The sequence below is a fragment of the Equus asinus genome, chromosome 24 (assembly GCF_041296235.1).
Source record: "Equus asinus isolate D_3611 breed Donkey chromosome 24, EquAss-T2T_v2, whole genome shotgun sequence".
NCBI lineage: Eukaryota > Metazoa > Chordata > Mammalia > Perissodactyla > Equidae > Equus > Equus asinus.
The window spans coordinates 66,849,378-66,870,002 of record NC_091813.1 but is presented as its reverse complement, the minus strand read 5'-3'; the positions used below and the strand labels follow the sequence as shown (position 1 = coordinate 66,870,002).

General features: G+C 41.3%; 1 protein-coding gene across 5 annotated transcripts in view; it reads right to left on the bottom strand.

Moving 5' to 3' along the window:
• Positions 1-20,625, bottom strand: part of MYB (MYB proto-oncogene, transcription factor) — a 31,553-nt gene that overhangs the window by 2,976 nt on the left and 7,952 nt on the right. For 3 of the 5 annotated variants that reach the window (XM_044754874.2, XM_044754875.2, XM_070496409.1), the window contains exons 4-15: positions 20,317-20,409; positions 19,846-20,066; positions 17,929-18,163; positions 16,636-16,704; positions 16,104-16,208; positions 14,549-14,803; positions 13,262-13,624; positions 11,621-11,763; positions 10,211-10,325; positions 9,994-10,119; positions 9,010-9,120; positions 7,244-7,351 (exon numbers count right to left, since the gene is read on the bottom strand). In XM_044754874.2, coding sequence (XP_044610809.1) covers positions 7,244-7,351; positions 9,010-9,120; positions 9,994-10,119; positions 10,211-10,325; positions 11,621-11,763; positions 13,262-13,624; positions 14,549-14,803; positions 16,104-16,208; positions 16,636-16,704; positions 17,929-18,163; positions 19,846-20,066; positions 20,317-20,409 — 1,944 coding nt within the window. The remainder of the gene's footprint in view (positions 1-7,243; positions 7,352-9,009; positions 9,121-9,993; positions 10,120-10,210; positions 10,326-11,620; positions 11,764-13,261; positions 13,625-14,548; positions 14,804-16,103; positions 16,209-16,635; positions 16,705-17,928; positions 18,164-19,845; positions 20,067-20,316; positions 20,410-20,625) is intronic. The other 2 variants (XM_044754876.2, XM_070496411.1) reach the window with 1 other exon arrangement.

Genomic DNA, 20,625 nt, shown 5'->3' with positions numbered 1-20,625 from the left:
GTGCCATGTTTCTAACTTGGAAACTCTCACAGGACACAAACTGGGCTCCCGGTTTCTACTCAGTCTGCTGTGCCATCCCACTGCCAACGTAAAAGGCACCGTCCAAGTTTACACATGTTTGTTCTGAAGGCTCACAGGCTCAACATGTAACTTGAAATACTACATAGGCAGATGGATTATTATGACAGTTTCTTGGAACTGTGCATCACCAAGATGACAGGACAAAGGTGATGGGAGTTCATGGCTGACTTCTGCCACTGAGTCACATTTAATGTTTTCCTAACAAAATCACCAGGCCAGTTATAGCATTCTCTGAAACAGTTCTGAAAACATGATGACTATCTAGGTGCAAGCAAGTGGATCAAAGAAACATAGTTCTCTGGTGTGTATCTGTCCACACAAATTCCATTTTTCAGTTTAGCTGATTGCTTACATGTTGTTACTAAAATTTTTCACAGCACTGAAACACCAAATGGATACAAGAAACCCAATTAAAAGAAATAAAGGTTATTGTTGCAATCATTGAGATGGCGTTTGAAGACACTGTAGCAAGGTGACAGAATAACTACCATCTGAGAGTGGATGGGCGACTATGGCGGGCACCTGCCATGAGGTGCTCTGCAGCGCTTAAAATCGATGGCGGGCCTGGAACAAAGCACGTGGGTCTTAAAAGCAAGTGACTAACAAGGCAGACGAACAAAATATCTTAGTATACTAATATCTTATGTGTAAATTCAAAATTACATAAAGATACGTGCCAAAAACAAAAATATATACTTTGAAAGAAGATGTACAAACTCATGGAAAAGAAAGAGGAACGAGAGAGAATGGAGACAAAAGGGAGGAGAGCGAAGGAGGTTTCCGTTTCTCTCTGGTTAAGAAGTTTTCAACATAGCTGTGCTTTAGTTAATATAGAATTAATTTCCTAAATGTGTTACTTAAGGATCTTAAAATACTATGTTAAAAGAATCTTAGGCTTGCTTTTACTGCGCCTCCTGGTAAAGTCAGGTTCTGATTCTCGGCCATACAGTACTTGAGTTAATTCAGAATTCTGAAAGTCGGCTCAGGAGAATCTAATGCAATTATCAGCTGAATGTATTTTCAGCTTGAAATTTGACCGTGTTCTTGTTGGGTCTCCCAGATGGCTTATCACTCTATTCATGTTTGGCTTCTTCCCCCAGGATCAGATCTTTAAAACAAGGTCAATATGAAGAAGGTACCATACAGCTTTAATGATTATTTTGAGAAAACTTTTCAAACAATCAGCTTCTCCTAACTCAAAATGGAACCTACCAAGAAACAAATCAAGTTGACTGAAATATCTGAATTGCAGGAAGCAGAGCATCTCAGGGGCACATAAACCCTGAAGCTCAGAGCCCAGGGAGGCAACTTAGACACCTGACTCCCCCAGCGTGGACACCACCAGGACACAGCAGCCACTGCGTACAGGAAGCACTGTGTGCAGGAAGCAGTGTGTGCAGGAAGCACTGTGTTCAAGAAGCAGTGTGTGCAAGAAGCAGTGTGTGCAAGAAGCACTGTGTGCAAGAAGCACTGTGTGCAAGAAGCAGTGTTGGGGAACAGCAGGTGGGTGGGCGGCCGTGGGAGCCACAGCAAGCCCTGCTTACACCCATGAATGAAAACCTGGCCCGACCTAGGGCGTGGGCGGGAAAGCAAAGGAGGAGCAGAAGGTTGAGGACTGAGACAAGAAGAGGAAGACTCAGGCCCAGCAGCCGAGATGGCAGCTGCCTTCGCCTGTGCTATCTCCTGCTCCCTCTTTACCTTGAAACCCTGGGGCCCTCAGCCAACTTTTCAAGCAGACAGAATAGTTTTGACAAAGGAGGATTAAGTCTTTGTGCTGGAAGAACACTTTTTAATACTGTCACATAGATTGTTGTGCATCCTCCTTATTCCCTCTCCTGAAATTTTAGTTTCATTTACACTAAACAATTGATAAGAATTACAGATTGCCGCACACGGATTCTTGTTCAATTCCTGACCGCGGTGCTATTGCAGACGTGTCGCTCTACCCTAATTCATTTTAACATTCATCATCCTGCCGCACATCCTCCTCCTCTTGCCTGTGAGTCACCCTGCAATGTGCCTTTGATTGCCCCCGGGCAGAAATGAACTGTAAACAGACTGTCAGCTTTAACTGGGACATCCTGCTAAGGCACTTAAATAAATAATCCGACTCTTTGTAGAAAATAGAAGAAATAAAACGAGACAAGACCATGTCCACAGGGGGTTGTCTGTCAGAATTAGATGGTCTTCACATTTCCATTGAGAATATGAATGGTTTTTTCATCACGCAGAACAACTACCATTATCATTATATCCACGCAGCAACTTCACACAAGAGCTGCTGGTACCAAAAGCCTTGGTAAGCATGTGCCTACTAAGAAATTTGCATAAATCATTAAAAAATGACTTTGCAAAACCAAAGCAACTTGTGAGATGGTATTATGTTTTCCTTTTGTTTTGTTTTTAAATAATAAGCAGATGTGAATGGTGTCCAAAAGAGTGAGAATAAGAATTATCTGATTATTCTCTTTAACCCATTTGAAGAAAATATCTACTCTGGACTAAAATTCTAAAAGTCAGAATTTCTTCCTAAAGGGGCATCTTTTAAAAATGTATCAGTTATAAGAGATGCTATAGAAATTTTTCGTTGTATCCTGAGAGCCAGGGATGAACCTGAGACAGAATGTCGCTAAGGCAAGATGGATGCTTGTCAGACTCTCACAAATGCTCTTCTATGTCTGTACAAAACAATTAAAGGCCCCAGCTTCAGGGTTTCTAACTTTTCATAGAAAAGAGAGCCCTAAAAGTTAGGGAACTACAGGCCCAGACGGCGACTGGAAGGTGCCCATCCACCAGTGCCTGCACTTGCCACCACGCCTACGTTAGCCATCCCCCGTGTGGATGGACTTTTCCCAAATTTGGCATTTGTCCCAGATGTCTCTTCATCTTACAGGTGTATAGACTTTACAAACAGTTTATATCACATAGCCTAGGGTTCACAATTTTTTGGAAGAATAGTTCCTTCCTGAGTCACATATTAGTTCCAGACTATTAAGATTAAGACAGGGGCCAAATGGCTCTAAAGCAATTCTCTCCCTGCTGGCCTGAGGAAGATTCGCTATCATAGAGTTTACTAAACCAAACCAAACAAAAAAATCCGTATCTTGGAACTTCTGGGACAGGGCACTCTGCATCTGAGCTTGACAGGCCTTCCTCACTCATTTAGACTTTCTCAGTCCAACCCAAAGCTGTACATGGCAAACTTGCTTAATTTATAACATATATTGAAAGGAAGTTGCTCAAGTACTACTGACGGCCATGTGAATTCTTTCCAGGGCAGGTAGGAAAAAGTGACCCGGAGGGAGGACCAAGTACGGACAGAGGTATCCAGGGCAGCAGGTCAGCAACAGCACACAATGGTATGAAGTGCCTGGAAAGATCCATGTCACATGGAGACAGTCTGTTTCCATGTCTGGTGACGTGTCAACACAAGCAGCAGAAAAAATAGAGAAAACCAGTAAATCAGTTGTTTCATCTCCATAACACCAAACAGATCTGACTGCCTTTATTTCAGGAGTCAGCTGAATCAGCTTTTGGTGACCCACTGACACAGTTCTGCAAGAGTGGAAAAGGGAATGAGAAACAGCCTGCCGGAGGAAGTACACTCACAGTGCAAGAAGACCTGGCCGGTGTGGAGGCCTCCTTGCTGGTGTTTCTAAGGACAGAGAAACACCGCATAGCCTTTGCCTAATAATAGACACCACCAATGTACATTGGCAAGTGTGCTGCCATTTTGAAAGCAATCTTAGATCCATTTGATCCCCATAGCGACCTTGTACAATGAGGAGAGGATATACTCTTCTCCCCAATTTATAGACGAGAGCTTCTTGGTCTGAAAGGTTAATGAATTAAAGACAGGCAATCAGGAAATGGTGGAGTTGAGACTAGAACCCAGGCTCCTGTGGCCTGCATACTAGTTTATTACACTTCTCAGCACGCAAAAAGCGTTTGCCTCATTTTTTGAAAAATTCATAAACAATTCATATAAAGATAGGAGCAATCCCAAATACATGGAACTGAAAAAATAAGTTTCGATTGCTTGCAATATTTTAAGGTCCTTTGATGCTGTGCAAATGTGTTTAAACAATAATGGCTTGAGAAATTTACTTAAATTAAACTCACTGCTTCAAAAAACTATGACAAGCCAAGTCAGGAAATTAAAACTGAAGGCTGTCATTCTGTGGTTACAGAAAGAGGAAAGTGAGTGAGCGAAAAGTATATGAACACATCTTTTACACTTGGGTTTTAAATAGGAATAAAGGGAAATTATAATTTGAGAGAAAAATACAGAAGTTCAGAAGGCTTATAACTTAAGTACAGTTTCGGATCTAGTAATAAAATGTCTACGTTAAGGAACGTTTATTAGCATAGTGTATTTCTTGCAAAATGGAAAGCAAATTGAAAGCACATAGAGGAAAACAGGCAGCTCTTTCTCCTTGCTGAGGAATGTGTGTATGTATTTGTGTGTGTGTGTGTGTGTGTGTGTGTGTGTGTGTGTGTGTCTGCCTCGGGCTCTCTCTTGGTAACTTCCGAACAGCAGAATCCAGTAGCGTTCTATAGTGAATCTGCCTTTCCTGCCCCAAACTGCATGCTTTCCAGGCTGAATGTTTATTTCCTCATTTGCGATCATTTTATAAGCTTTTAGACTCCATCCTCTACCACGGAGTGGGGAAAAAATGGTACAATGGTCCAACATGAAAATCTCACATATTCTGAGCCACGTAAAAGACACAAATATCAAAAATGTCTGAGAACAGATTTACTCTGAGTCCCTGTTTGCTTTTACAATCTAAAATTAAAGCACCTTGGAAAAAAAAAAAAAAGGAAATCCAATAATTATAAGATTATGCAGCTGTCACAAATTCCTTTCAGGAAAAAATCAAGCATAAATAATTTTAAAAACAAATATAACATTATTTGTGCATCATGGCTTATAATAGCCTCTATTTAAGCATTATAGTTTACGTACTAGGGGATATATGGAGAGTTCCGAGTTATTAAAATTCATTGCTTCTCAGTGACAACCCACATAACAAATGGACATACTTAGGACATTAAAGGACATTGCCTTCCCTGTGATGTACAGAGATGGCTTAATCTCAGCATACAGATATTAGAATCTGTAGTGTCATATATGACTCGTTGATATGATAGAAAATACAAATTAATAAAATAGAGCTAATACTTAGTTTTGAGTTCAAAGATAGCTAATATTTCCATTAAATAAAATATAAATATGTTGATAAAGTTCCATACTGATCATTTTTAAAAAGATGCAATATCATTAAACACTTTAAGGTACAAATTGGACAACCTATTTTTCTATAAATACTGACAACTTGCCAACTTTATACAATATATATTTTATATCAGTTCCATGTTCAGCTCCAATGATTTTGGTAAGCACTATTTTGTTAGGTCAAAAGCTTTTAGGATCTGATTTTAGGAAAATAAGCAGGGGTTTTCAACGTATGTAATGATAACTGTTCCCAAATATATTTACATGTTTGCTCTTTGAGATTTAGAATGCCGTTTTTCTATACTATATAAATTCAGGTTAAGTTCCAGGCTAAGTTACAAAATATACATAAAACTTAATCTAGGTTAATGTACTAACAGCACTAGTCACATTCTATGCTCCGGAAACCAAGGGCCCAGTGATTTAGGAGGCGGGAGGGAAAGGACGAAGGAAGCGCTTCCCTTCTGGGGCAGCAGCCGGGGCCAACACGGAAATAGCTGACCTCAGCGCCCTTCCAGCCCACTTTCTGCGCCCCTCGTCCGTCTCTGCGGAGCTCGCGCCCTCCCGCCTCTCCGGCCCTCTGGGATACTCTGCATCCTCTCCGCAGGCGGCCTACCCAGGCGTGACTGGCTCAGGCCCGGCTGCAGGGTCCCCACAAGAACTGACCGTCCCCCTCCCACTCTGCAGCCGACAGTCATCTTTCACCAGAGCCGGGGATCAGACAGAGGCCACAAGGGAAGCAACCTGACTGAATTAAGAAACAAATACTCCTCCAGCCCCTCCAGCTGTATCTGCATTACTTAAAAATTCATGCCAAATATCACAAATACTTAAAAAAGACAAGCTTTAAGATTCTCACAATTTGGCGAGAGATGGCCTCCCGCAGTGATGGGAAAGCCCTTGGAGGGAAGAGCAAGGGCTCAAAGTGCACCGTCCAGTTACCGGGCCTCCACCCCAACACTAACGCGCCTTCCCACGGCCTCTGCTGCTCCAGGGCAGAGGCGGTCGCCCTCAGCGTGGCTCAGGGGAGCAGGCGGGAGGGCCCTGTAGAGCGCTGGGAACTGAGCCCTTCAATGTGGGGAGCTGCTTTAAATAATTTAGGGGAGTAAATTTGCATGTCTATTTACATTTGGCTCAGGATTCATTTGGAATTTGTTGTATTTCAGCAACACACACCTACTTAGAGTGACAAGGGAAATCTCCTTTGATACTGAAACCTGACAGCAGATGGTCCACTGCGGCCCAGCAACACTGACCGTTGACTTTCTTATTCTGATGGTCAAATACACGCTAATTGTTTTCTAGCTGACGAATTTCAAACTTCATTTAAAACGTAAACAGCGTCTGAGTTTTGATGGCTCAGGGATGGAGAATAAAAAAGAAAAATTTTGGAACAAAAGGTAAACTATACCAATAAACTTTTAATAAAGTGTTTAAAAGCAGAAAGATAGTGACACATGCATAATCCATGATCTTAGTCTCAGTCACAGTGGGAATGTTTCACTTCGTCACGATTTGGAACCTGCTCTGATAAAAAATTTCCAGGTGTCTCATATGAATGCAACAAGGAATTTTAGGAGTTTTTTAGACATCAAGAGTTGTTTAAAAGCATTACTCCTCTACGTCTAAGATTTTTTTTGAAAAAACAAGATGACAGTTTTTCAGTGAATGAGGTGGTTTTGTTTTTTGTTTTTCTTGGTGAGGAAGATTGGCCCCGAGCTACCATCTGTGCCAATCTTCCTCTGTTTTGTACATGGGACACCTCCACAGCATGGCTTGATGAGCAGTGTGTAGGTCTGCACCCGGGATCCGAACCCATGAACCTGAGGCCACTGAAGTGGAGGATGCGAACTTAACCACTACACCACTCGGCCAGCCCCAAGTGAATGACTTTTAAAATACCAATGTTGGAATAGTAATTACCTGCAAGGGACTCGCCAGGGACCTGTTTTTAGGGACTGTAAATGCTTTGAGAACATTGTCTTCATCTTCTGAGACTGGCGTCATTAAAACGGAACTCGTAAGAATATTCTAAAGGGAAAGAGAATAATTTGAAATTTAAATGAGGTTGGATAATCTGACACCATTCTGACATTTTAGAGAGTAGATTACTGTGAGGTGATACCCATTAGCAGGAAAAAAAATGCCAGAAATTCTCTTCTCAACGAGCTAAAAGGAGAACTCAGCTGTGTCCTAGCCCGAACCACATGGGGGCAAACACCACTAAAACAAAAGCTTCAGGGTCCACACAGTTCCAGACATGAGAGGGGCACTCAAAAAACATCTGCTAAATGAGTTAACATACAAATGCTTTTAAAAATGAAAGGTTTACTAAGCTCTGGGGAGAGAACTGTTTACTTCCTATACTGGTACAGAAGTATTTTAGAGCTATAAATTAATGGCAGGACAGTAAAATGGTTACGAGTATGGAAATTGGAACTAGACTTTCTGAGTTCTAACCCAGAACCGTCACTTTTTTAGCTATGTAATCATGAGCAAGTGACTAAGTCTCCCTGTGCCTCAGTTTCCCAGTTGGTATCACGGAAATGATACTATGCCCAACTTTGTCGGGTTGCTGTGAGGATTAAAGGAATGAATGCATCTAAAGCTCTTAGAACAGTACTTCCCAATTAGTATGTACTCACTAAATATTAGCACTTGTTATTAGCTCTGATTCTCCATAAAGGACAACCAGCCACAAATTACAAATTTCAAAAATGGTTGCAACTATGTGCTAAAAAAAAAAGCAAGGAGCTATCAGGCCATGAAAAGGCATGGAGGAAACACAATGCACATTATGAAGTCTGAAAAGGCTGCATCCTGTCTGATTCTGGAAAAGGCAAAGCTAGAGAGACAGTAAAAAGATCAGTGGTTGCCAGGCGTTAGTGGAGAGAGTGGGATGAACAGCCGGAGCACAGAGAATTGTTAGGGCAGCGAGACTATTCTGTATGATATTATAACGCTGGATACATGTCGTAAATTTGTCCCAACCTGTGGAATATACACCACCAAGAGTGAACCCCAATATAAAGTGCGGACTTTGGGTGATGATGATGTGTCAAGGTTGGTTTACCAATTGTAACAAACGTACCATGTGATGGGGGATGCTGATAACGGGAGAGGCCATGCATGTGTAGGGGGAGAGGGTAGATGGGAAATTTCTGTACTTTCAGCTCAACTTTGCTGTGAACTCAAAACTGCTCTAAAAAACAATCTGTTAAAAAAAGATGGTGGTCACCGAAGGAATGCAGTATCGGGTATAATAAAGGACACCTACTGTAGACACCATGGTTGGCACTATGCTAGATGTGACATAAAACCAACAGGAGACAACTTAACAAGGAGGAAATACTACATTGAGAAGAAAAATAAATACATGAAAAGAAAATGTAAAAATTAACCTTCTGTTTTCATGGAACTATGTACACTCATGCAGCAGATTTTTTAAGTGGCAAAGACTCTCAAATCATAAGAAAATAAATCATGAAAAAATCTGCCATAGAACAGAATCTATTTCCAATACACAGACAAAATCCACACCTACTCAACATTAATAATCATAAGGAAATAATCACATGAGAGAGAATATTTAGAAGCATGATGCACTGAAGAGTGCTGCAACCACGGGAGCCCCACGCGCCCCTACGGACGTCTGCGAGGCACCAGCACACACACCGGCGTGTACTTACTGGCACGTCTGCCACGGGCGAAGCCTGGGTGAACAGCTGGGTGTTCAGAGTCTCTCCTTCCCAGTGGTTGGAGCAGAAGAAGTTTCCTGCTTTATCAGTTGGAGATTCCACCTAAAAGCAAGCAGGAAGCGCTTTGTTGTTTCTAGAATGAGAGCTTCCCATGAAACACTTACGCTCAAGAGTAAATTTCTGTGAGATGAACAACCATGTTGTTCTATAACAACTAGTCTATAACTATAGTTGATGACACTGGATTGCATAACTGAAATTTGCTGAGAGGAAAACTTAAATGTCCTCACCAAAAAAAAAGGTACCCATATGATATGGGTATGGATGTGTTAATTAACTCAGCAGGGGAGAATCCTTTCACAGTGTATACGTCTGTCAAATCCACATGTTGCACCCTTTATATATCTTACAATTTTATTTCTCAATTATATCTCAATAAAACTGAAAAAAAAAAGAGTACATTTCTGGTCAGTCTCTTAAACACTTATCTTTACATGAAAATAAATTCAGGAGGCCACGTATCCAACCTGTCGGAAATGCTTCTTGCCGCCAAGCTAAAACTGGGATCCTTGCAAGTTAGATTCTCTTTCTTTTATACTACGAATTAAAGATACTATTATTTTAATTTAAACTTCAGTTCTCCATGACATCTGAAAATTAAATATCTATCTATCAACCATTTATCCCTCTATGTCTGAGCGATAAAAAATAAAGTACAGTAAAAAGCTGCCTCCCTCTCTTTCCTTTACCCTCTCCAGCAGGTTTTCTGCTCACACATGAAGTAGGGAGAAGTGGGTTGGCTTTGCAAGAGAAAGGTCACAGGCCGGCAGCCCCTCTCCACTGCATCTTGTATGAAAATCTTGTCTGAAAACTGGTGTTGCCACACAGTGCTGACGCTGGACACATCCAGCTGCTCACAAGGAACAAAGGGAGCGGGACCCACAGCTTGGTCCTCCCAGAGGAGTTCGTGTTTACCTCTTGCTTGATCTTCTTCAGTAAAGGTGGGCCGTTTTCTTGAAAGTCAGCAACAATGGCAGATTCGTCAGCTTCCTGCTTGATCACGTCCTGCAGGTCTTCTACCAGATGAGACGGTGTCTGAGGCTGAAGAGAAGAGCGGAAATCGTGGCATCAGAGGACAATTTCTGTCTGTGCTAATAAACCAACCAAGCCCAGGCACTTTGCTAAAACTTACTAGCATCTTCAGGGGACCGTATTTAATTTCTTGAGCTGCGAGCGCATGTTTGAAGGGTGTGGGAGTCCGCGGGGAGCTTTCCAGGACTGACCTTTTGATGGCTGGAGTTCTAAAACTTGAAAAAGAAAGCAAGTGTTGGTTCCATACGAAAGAACATAGGTCCCTTACATTGTTCTACCTATTAAAGTTAGTATTTTTCTACTGAATACAATAAACTCTTTTATGGACGTGGAATTGGATTTGCTGATTAATTATATACGTATTGTTAAGAAAAAGATAATATGTACATCATTTATTTTGAAATATTTCACAATATTATACCCCTAAGACTATCAAAATATTTTTCATCTACTTTGATCATTCTCAAGACACATGCAGTGCCCCATGTCTTTATGGTGACCATGAACACTGTGAAGATCTGACGGCACAAATCAATTTTATCTAGTCATTGAAACAGGGTCTGCAATAGAAAACATAACTTAACCTTTTAAAATGTATTTATTGTTGAGCCAGCCCTGATAGCCTAGCAGTTAAAGTTCAGCATGCTCCACTTCGGTGGCCCAGATTCAGGTCCCGGGCGCGGAACCACACCACTCGTCCGTGAGTAGCTACGCTATGGTGGCAGCTCGCATGGAAGAACAGGAAGAACTTACAACTAGAACATACAACTATGTCCTGGGGCTACGGGGAGAAGGAAAAAAAGAGGAAGACTGGCAACAGATGTTAGCTCAGAGAAAAGCCCAGAAAAAAACCCTGGCCTCTAAAAAAATAAAATCAAATGTACCTAGCGTACTTGGGAATACTAAGATTGCATTTCTTTTAAAGGTTTCTTATAACTCATTGATGTTCTCCGCCATTTGTTGGAACTGGTTAAGTCTTTACTGAATATGAATGACTGCTTAACCTCTCCTTGGCTTCTAATCATGTAATATCATGTAATACTCCTGAGGGTGTTGGAGTAGATCCTATCTATAGACAAATTTCCAAAAAAAAAAATAAGATTAAAAAACCGTGAACTAAGTAAAGAACCAGACTCATTCTTATTCTGAAGTTTATAATCAGAGAGGAAACGAGGTGGAAAAATTCTTGTTTTCAGTGAAGAAGAAAAGGCCTTATTAACAAACAGAAAAACTGAATGGAAAAGTTATGTGAAAACTACCTCTGTATATACAGGAAATTTTGAAGTGAACTGCGAAAGGTAATTTACTTATCTTCCCACCTCGCACCCCGAGGTAGCTGTGACATGCCCAGGACAGATGTAGTCAACGTGGGAATTGATGAGTACGTACGTGCAAGGGGATCAGGAAAATCACATACATACACATGGAGAAGACAGTCTGGGGACCATGTTCCACTAGTTAAATATAAGGAAACAGAATAAATAATTTTATTCTTGAACCAAGGACTTACATAGTATTTTCCTTTTGAGTTTTCACAGTCTGGTCTCTATGAAACGGTGTTGTAACAGTCAATTTGTGACCATTGAGAGGGGTGGAAGATAAAGAAGGCATTTCCACATCTAAATTTTCATGGTTACTGGAAGTGTTTAAGAACTAAATATGGGAAGAAAGAAAGAAAACGTCACTTAGATTAAATGGAGATTCTTTAGTCAGCCCAATTTAAAAATCACACCTTGATAACAAGCACGCATGTTTTACTGACCCACTCTATCAAATAATAAAGAGGTTAACGAGGACGTGGTGTCAGGCAGAGTATCGTTTTGCTTCCATTGAGCACCCAAGAAATAAAATCTCAAGTCAATGCTTAAAAACTTGTAAAATCCTAAGAAAATATTCTCGATCCATGGCACTTGCCATTAAAGACAACGAGATGCACTCTTTATTAACTTTAAAAATGTCAAAGGGATTTTTGGGAAAGTATTGTTTTTCTTTCATTTTCTCTCTTTAGTGATCTATGAACCATCGTTATAGAAGGTTTACATGATGTGGGAAGTTCTTGAATGATACGCTGTCTCTCTCAGAAGACAAACGTTCTGGGAAAACATTAGGTTTTCCTCAAAAGGTTCCAAGGTGAAGTCAATTTGAGAAACACATATCCTCTCTCCTCCTGGAAATCACAAGGCACACCAGGATATTGAAAGCTCTGAGATGTGCTGCAATAAAGAAACCAATTTATAACTGCATTGGATTCAGTGTCTCCCAAACTCACATACCTATATATTTAGATGTTTTTCTGGAACATCATTAAAGTCTGTCAGAACTAATCTTCTCCAGAACACAGTTTGGAAAATACAAGCAAAAAACAAGATAATTTTTTGAATGGGTGCATCATTTATTCAGGCTTAAAGCTGTTCTTAAAACAAACTTAACACACATAATTGGAAAAACCTTTTAAAGTGCCAAATTACCTATTAATTTCAATTATTTTAAAAATTAAGGAACACATGTCTCTGACAAACATTGCAATTTCCATGTAAAAAACTACATGAAACAAGAATATCCACTGGCAAAAACTGTGCTAATAAAATATTAAGGACAACTCAAAAGGGCCAAAGCTGAGCAATCGAAATTAAAACATGAGTTATTTTCCTTAAGCATTTGTTCCTCATCCTCTTCCAAAACTGTCCCACTTATAGATGGATTGGAAGCTTTACAATTTTTAGTTGCCACCCAGATGTCATCTAAACACATTTGGTTCCCTCCCCCCCTGGGTCAGTGAATCACATAACAATAAATGAAAAGAGGCAGACAATGTGAAAGTTGGTGAAGGGCGAGACGGGATGGGAGAAGAGGAAGGGACAGAAATGTTAAGCTCTAGCGTTGGAGGAAATCAAAGCAGATTCCATGCAACTCGCCATCTTCCAAATCACCAAAGAGTAAGAGAGAACAAGGACAAAATCACCAGTTAGCCTACGAGACAGCCCACACTTTGGGAGGCAGTATGACTTAGCAACAGTCAGATGCAACGACGGAACGAAATCAGTGAGGGCGACAGGAATTAGTCATTTGTTCCAAAGGATTAGTTTCTAGATTATTAAGGCTCAGGTGTCTGTTGAAAATTAGTAACAGCTGTGCAGAAATTGTGCTCTACCTGCGAGGGGGAGAAGGGAAGGCTTTTGACAGGGGCACGCTTGGGAGTTGAACTGCTGACGTCAGCAGGTGTGAAGGAGCTAGAGTCTCCAGGGGCCATGGGGCCGGCCTGGCCCCGCTTTGTTCGAAGGATGACCAGCGGAATTGTGCTGTGCCTTGCAGGAGCGGAGGGCGTGAGTGGGTCAAGCAAACCCTTGCTCAAGATGCCTTTGTTCGCCCTGGCGCTAGGCTCCCCTGCAGGTCTAGTCACACTGCCCTCTCTTTGCTGAAGCTGTAGGGCTTTGCCTGTGTGATGTTGGCTAGGAGAAAAATCTGCTTCTTCAAAGAACTCAAAACTGCTGAGATCACACCGTGATGAAGAATCCTGAAACAATGTGGGAGGCGCAGAAGATTGAGACAGTGTGTGCATAATGTGTGCCATCATCTGAAACACAGCACTGAGAAAGAGATGCTGAATGCAGAGAAAACGCTCGGCCCGCCTGTTAAGACTTCTTGAGAAACAGCTTTGGGACCAACAGTTGTTCTGGTACACTGCTCACTGCTCGGCTGGTCTACAAGCCGCTCAAGGCTGGTTCCACGTGTGCGCACCACAGGGACTCCTGGTACTCTCTTATTTGCATAACACCCAAAGCACAAAGGAAACCTTTTCTGGCTGGTACCTTTCAGCAGTGTTCATCCCCTGTCTGAGGGGAAGCAATAAAGGCTCTTTAACCAATCGGGAAACAAAGGGAAGGAGCTGTGGGTCTGCTTTTGAGGTGCTGATCTCAGGTCTGTTTCACTCAAGGTGGTTTGTCTCAGTGAACCCATTGGGACTGGGAATCAATAATCAACGTTCCCGTGGAGAGAGCCCCGCCCCCCCAATGAGCCGGTTACCACTTCAGATACTTTGAAAGATTGCTTTAAGTTCTGAGTAAACATATCTTAATGTGCTACCCAAAAGCAAAGCACAAAATTCTAGAGAAACACAAAGGAGTAAACAAAGTAAAAAAGAGTTAAAAATAACTCACACCATTCCCCAAACCCAAGCTCTACTGACAGGTCATTAACTTCACTATTTTAAAAAACATGCATTTTGAAGGAAATGTGTGAAAGCTACTGTTTATCTGGGTAGCCTGTGACATCAGATCTTTGAGAAAACATATACACAAAGACTAGCATCATACTTTCACCTTGATATTAATATATGCTAATAACACAATATTTGCTATAGAAAACAGCAATGATTTGAGAAATGGGTTTCCTAATTCCCCCTCAAAAAACATTCACTTGCCTTAGCAATTCTACTTACAGAATCTATAAACTGAAGTGTTTCTGCAAATTCTAAGAGGTTCTTAACATTGTCCAGAATGGTGCCTTGGTGGACGATCATGCACCTCGCTGGAGAGGCGCTCTCCTCAGGGAGGGAGCCGGGATCCACGGGCAGAGACGGAGTGGAGTGGCGTTCTTCCAAACAGGAAACAGGTGCACTGTCTCCATGGGGTCTGGTGTGGTCGGCAATGGTGGTGCTGTGCCACCCGGGGTAGCTGCATGTGTGGTTCTGTGTCTGAGGAGGGGGGTGGGGGAGTAAAGAAAGAGCGGGGAGAAGAAAGGGAGAAGGAACTTAGCAATGAAGTTGCACAAGGTATCAGATGCTGTTGGAGGAAAGATAAAAGTGGTTGCGTCATCCAGAACTTGCACCCATGAGACAGTTGTCAAGATGTTTCCTTTCATCAATGCAAGACCCCGCTTTGGAATAGTGTCGTAGTCTGTCATCTACACGATTACCTGAATTGTCATCATTTTGTTAAAACTGCAAAGAGAGGGACCAGGTTTCAAAGGACAACTCTCACGTGGAGTATCTTAAAAATCTACTTTAACAACATAATTTCCAATAGGACCAGAAATGTTGGCTGCAAATGAAGACTTGTCCTATTCTTGTCCTAACCTATAAAAAGGCTGGAGGATTGAAGAGTCAGAGTTGCTTTCATCTGCTTATATTCTCGTTGCTTCTGTCCCTTTCTAATACCACGGATTGCGCTGATGCACTGAAGGGCTGCCAACTCAACGTGGTTAGGAAAGCAGAAGAGCAAATTAACAGAAGTCTCCTTTCAGCATGACCATGCAACAGGAGAAATTGCAAAACATTAACTCAAGTTAAAAAGTGGTCGAACTAACATATGCACATAATCATTTTATTATTTAACCAAAAGGAAATTTACTCCTAAGAATACCCAAGTATCATCTCTCTTTTATTCTCTTTCTTGGTCAACTACAAATGTTACAAAGCACAAGCTGCTTTCCCAGTTTGCTGCCCAATTACTAACAAAGATGTCACAATTCAGTAATGGTCCATAGAGCTTTCATGCATGCCAAGAAAAGAGAGCCGCTGCTGTTATTCAGGGAGACATGATATACACCTTTTCCACAGGTATATACTGAACATGCATCAAATCATGTTTGAAATGATCAAGTGTGAAAATCTAGGTGAAGAAAAATAATAGAACAAGAAAAAATCAAATGAGTAGGCACCATACGATACACAGCTTTGTACAAAAAATGCAATTTTTCATTCATTTAATGTGTGTTAGTCTTGGAATTGATTACAGTCCTTCTGGAGAAGAAACATAGATATGACAGTCACAAGTGGATGCTGAGTTTCTGTTGCACACAAAAAGATTACTTCCAATTGAGTCGACATTCTGACACCAACTGCATTTTATGACAAACAACTTCAAGTGCTTAGACGTTGTTAATAGATAGACAGCGTCTTCATTTGTGTCATGTCTAGGGGAGAAGGGAAGAGATACAGAAGGGCCCTGGGGAGAAGCCGCCATCCCCCATTCCAGCGCATGGCCCCTTCTTACTGGTAGCGCCTGCTGTCCTTTGAGCTCATTCTCAGTCGACATGAGGAGCAACTCTAATTCCTTTATTCGCTTTTCTTTCTCAGGGTCTTCATCATTATAGTGTCTCTAAAATTAAAAGTTAAGAGAGAAAAACAAACAAAACACCTGATTGGAAGCTGTAAACACGGTGGTTATGGCCTGCAGTCACGAGGGACCACACAGCTCCAAGAGCCTGCTGGGAAACCAGCACCAACCCAATCTGGCCACCTAGAAATCTCTGCGGATGTTATTCCAGACTTAGGGTTGACGTGAAACCTGAGGCTAGAGTGGACACTTACTGATGAGTTGTGTCAACTTATGACATTAGAGAGTCAGAGAATCTGGAGCAAATTCACTCCAGAAGTAAAAACTGGTGGAGTGCCCGCCAGAACCCACCCCTCTCCACTGTCCCCTTTCCGTGTTACTTCAGTTGTTAGGTGAAGGGAAGTGTTTAGTGAAAGCAAGCAAGCTGTGCCTTGACCAGCTTATGAGTGTCTCCATGACATGATCTTACCTGAATGGCCGCAGCAGCTGGCTGAGGGACATTGACTATATTTACATGTAACGCTACAGGATACGGGACCTAGGGACACAAAGCAAAACAAAGGCTGAGTCATTCATGGTCACACATGCTTCAGGGGACTTGGCTTCCTGAGGTTTTGCTCTGGGACTAAGAAAAAAAAAAAGACTTCACTGATAAAATTCACTAAGCAATAAAAAAAAAACCCTCTAATGTGAAACTTCAGCCAAGCCTTTCATAATGGCTGCATAACTAAAGCAACACAGAGAAAGGAATTTCAGTGCTCATCGATCCTGGCAGGAAGTATTCCTTAGAGAAAAACACAATGAAAAATAATCTAAAATACATCCAGGAATGTATGAAAGAAGTTTTGATGGGAAAAACTGATGGCAGTAGCTGTTTATAAATAAACATATCTTCCTGGGAATAATTACGAAGTTTAGTAAAGAGCATGGAACCTGTGATGTTCATTCACCTGAGACCTTTCTGGAAAGTCTGTAGTCAAATGCACAGAACAGATAGAGAAGAGAAAAAACTATTTATGAATAGGTTTTGCATAGAATTTGCATATGAGCTCTGTGTTCCTGTGTAAGTTTCATCATTTATTATTGTTAGTTTTAAGTTTCTTAATTTTTTTTTTCTTTGTTCTTTTACCACCCACTATGCATACTTCTTTCCCTAAATATAAGTATCGAGAGATGAAGAAGGAATTACACCAACCCAAAGAAGGATCAAAGGAGACAGCAGACAGACAGTGGGGTCACAAAACTGCTCCTGACTTAGAGTGAGAAGGAGACACTGACTGAATGAAGAGATTCAGACATTTCTGCTAGATCACTAAGGGAACTGAACTGACCATTGTCTGTCGAAAGTCAGTGTCAAATGAGGTCCTCTTTAACTGCGATAGGTCTCTCACTTTTCATTTTGTAAGAGAAAAATATTAGCCCACAACGGCATCTCCAAGCCCCCATTCTTTTTCAGCAGTACCTTGTTAAGTGAATTTACATTCAAAAGTTAACTTTAAACTAGAGCTGAAGCCGCAAGTTAGAGTCAAACGATTGGGATTCTGGTCGGCGCTCTCTCTAAGCTATGTAATCCTAGACAGATCACCTAACATTCTCGTTTCCGGATACGTGCCAGGGACGACAATACCTGCCCCCATGTGATCAGTCGTGATCACATTTGTGAAAGCTCTCTGAGCAGGATGCAACTGCCAGGTACCATTATTGTCCTCTGGAGCTAAAATAACCATCTCTCTCATTCAACTAAGTCCTCGGGATGGCTTACATTTTGTGCTTCAGAAATGTGGTAATAGGAATAGTCATTGTTAACTGAGGGCTGGCCCGCTGGAGGGAGCTGAGCTGAAGGCGGAGTGTGAGCAAAACCCATCAAATGACTGTTCTTCTGAAAACTCGCGGCCACTGCCGGCTGGCTGGCTTTAGGAGACTCCTGCAGATAGCCTTCCTGCTCAACCTTCCGGCGCATCGTGGAATTCCAGTGGTTCTTGATAGCATTATCAGTTCTGCACAGAAATATATCACATTTTATAAAACATTTTACAAACAAAAATTTCAATTCAGATTAGAGTTAATTGACAGAAAACTGTTTTTAACAGAGAACTTTTCTTTTGGTCCACTAATAGTCTTTTATCTTTTTAATGGTTTCAGTCTTTTCTACCTCCTAATATCATGCTTCCCCAGCACCTAATTAAAAATCATAGATTTCTCTTAATTACATAATACGGAACATATATATATATATATATATATATATATATATAGTTTTCTATAAATTCTGAAATTGTTTAACATTTTCTTTCGCTGATAAAAGAGTATTCTCAATACAACAACCCCTCCTGTCCATTCTGACTGCTCGTGGTACAAGACTCTAACACAACCTGAAGTTCCTGCCATCCAAGAAAGCTGCTCCTTGAAGTAAGGCTTGGCCCGTGCACCACAACAGGCTCTCAGCAGAGTCTGGTCAATGACAAGGATGTTGCTGCCACCTCACTGTCCATTCTTTTTCTCGAATAGCACTAGCCAGAAATTTTGAAAAACTCCCACCTTTTGAAAACTACCCCAAATTGTTCTCTAACAGACAGAGGTGAGAATGGAAAATGGCATCCAGAAGGAAAAGATGCTAACTCCCAGTATACTTTCAAACTGCAGAGCATTTTTACTAAAGTCTTTCGATTCTCAGGAAAACAGTTTCTCAATTCAAAAAAACCGTTTCAAGCCTCCCTTTGACTATTTTGATGGGGGTGGGGGAACGCAGGCTCAAGAAAGAGGAAGTTCGATCGCCCCTTGAATTTTGAGAAGAATCAACAGCATAGCCTCTCAGACCGTAAGGGAGAAAAGGCCTCCTTTTACCAGCCCCTTGAATTCTGTAAGCTGACACTGAATCACGAGGGAGGAAATGCTTCACAACGTCACAAGAGAACGCCACACGAACCATCGGAGCCGTGGGCTTCTTTGAAACGACCCTTTCTCCACTTTTGGGTTATGAAGCTCAAGAATAGAAATATTTTAAATATTTTATATCTTACATTATTTTTTATGTAAGATTTACAATAAAAAGTATTTTCAAAATTAAAATGTTATAAACTGTTTAAGTGGGGAAAGTGGGACAAAAGCGAGCTTCCATAGATAGCCCTCATAATAGGGTCACTTTTGTGCCTTGTTCATTAAAAAAGAAAGGATAACCCTGACATTATTTAAAAACCTGGAAGCAGTATAATTCTAGAATGCACTATTTCTTTATTCAAAAGAAAAAAAATCAAGCCAAGTGGTATAATGAAACGAATGTGGAATTAGGAATATGGTAGCTGAGTTCTTTCTGGTCACTTAACCAGCTGTGCAAACTCAGACCAGAGACTGTCTGTCCTCAGATTCCTTCTATGAGCTTAGAATTTTGTGTTTTACTTGATACTTAATTGGCCCTGTGAAGTAGGTTATTACTCACTTTGCAAATGGGGCAATTGAGGAAATGACGCCTTGGCCAAGGCTCACTGTTGGTAGATTCTGCAAGTCCTCAACCAGATAAACTCTAAGATCCCCTCCAGCTCTAAAAGCTACAGATCTGGTTTATCTAATGAAACACTTACGATCAATGGACTGTAATTCACTCACCATACATTTAAAACAGAATGTTCCACACCCACTCCCTCATTCTTCCCAATCAATATATTTTTTGACATATTATTACCGTCCAGGCAGTAGCTTTGCGATTTCTGCCCATCTGTTCCCCAGTCTCTTGTGTGCCTGGTAAATAATTCTGTCTTCCTCTTCTGTCCAGGAGGTTTTCTTAACTTCTGGATTCAAGTGGTTATGCCACCTCTCCCTACATTGCTTTCCAATTCTCCCCTTTAAGTGCTTGGCAATAACAGACCAACGTTTCGGACCGTATTTCTGAACAAGCTCTATCACCTTCAGATAAACACACAAAAATAACCTGTGTTTTAATGTTACATAATGAGGCAGGATAATCATTCTTCAGTGTTACAAGATCTTAGGAAACTTCTAAAAATCTGCTTTCATTCATTGGAAACATGGGGATAGAGTCCTCTGCTTCCCGTTCACACACGTCACCTGCTTCCTCAAGGTGGGAAACATTCAACAGAGACGTCTGGGGAATATTCTCAACTGTGATTCACACGCCAGTGAAGAAAGAACTTACTCTCTGATCTTCTTCTTTGGTCCAAGGACCCTTGATGAGCTCAGGGTTTAGCACTTTCTGCCATCGATGCTGGCACTGCACATCTGTTCGATTCTATACAAGTAAGATAAAGGATGTGCTATCATGTAGATGTGATGGGAAGGCACGTGAAGGCTGTTGCAATATTGATCACATATAGACGATAAAGAGTGGAAACATTCAAGAACACTGGAGGGCCCACCTATCCCTCATTACACTAGGTCAAAGTTGCATCTAAAATCAGCATCTGTGCCTCCTGAGGGCAACGGCTGTGCCACATGCACTAAAGGA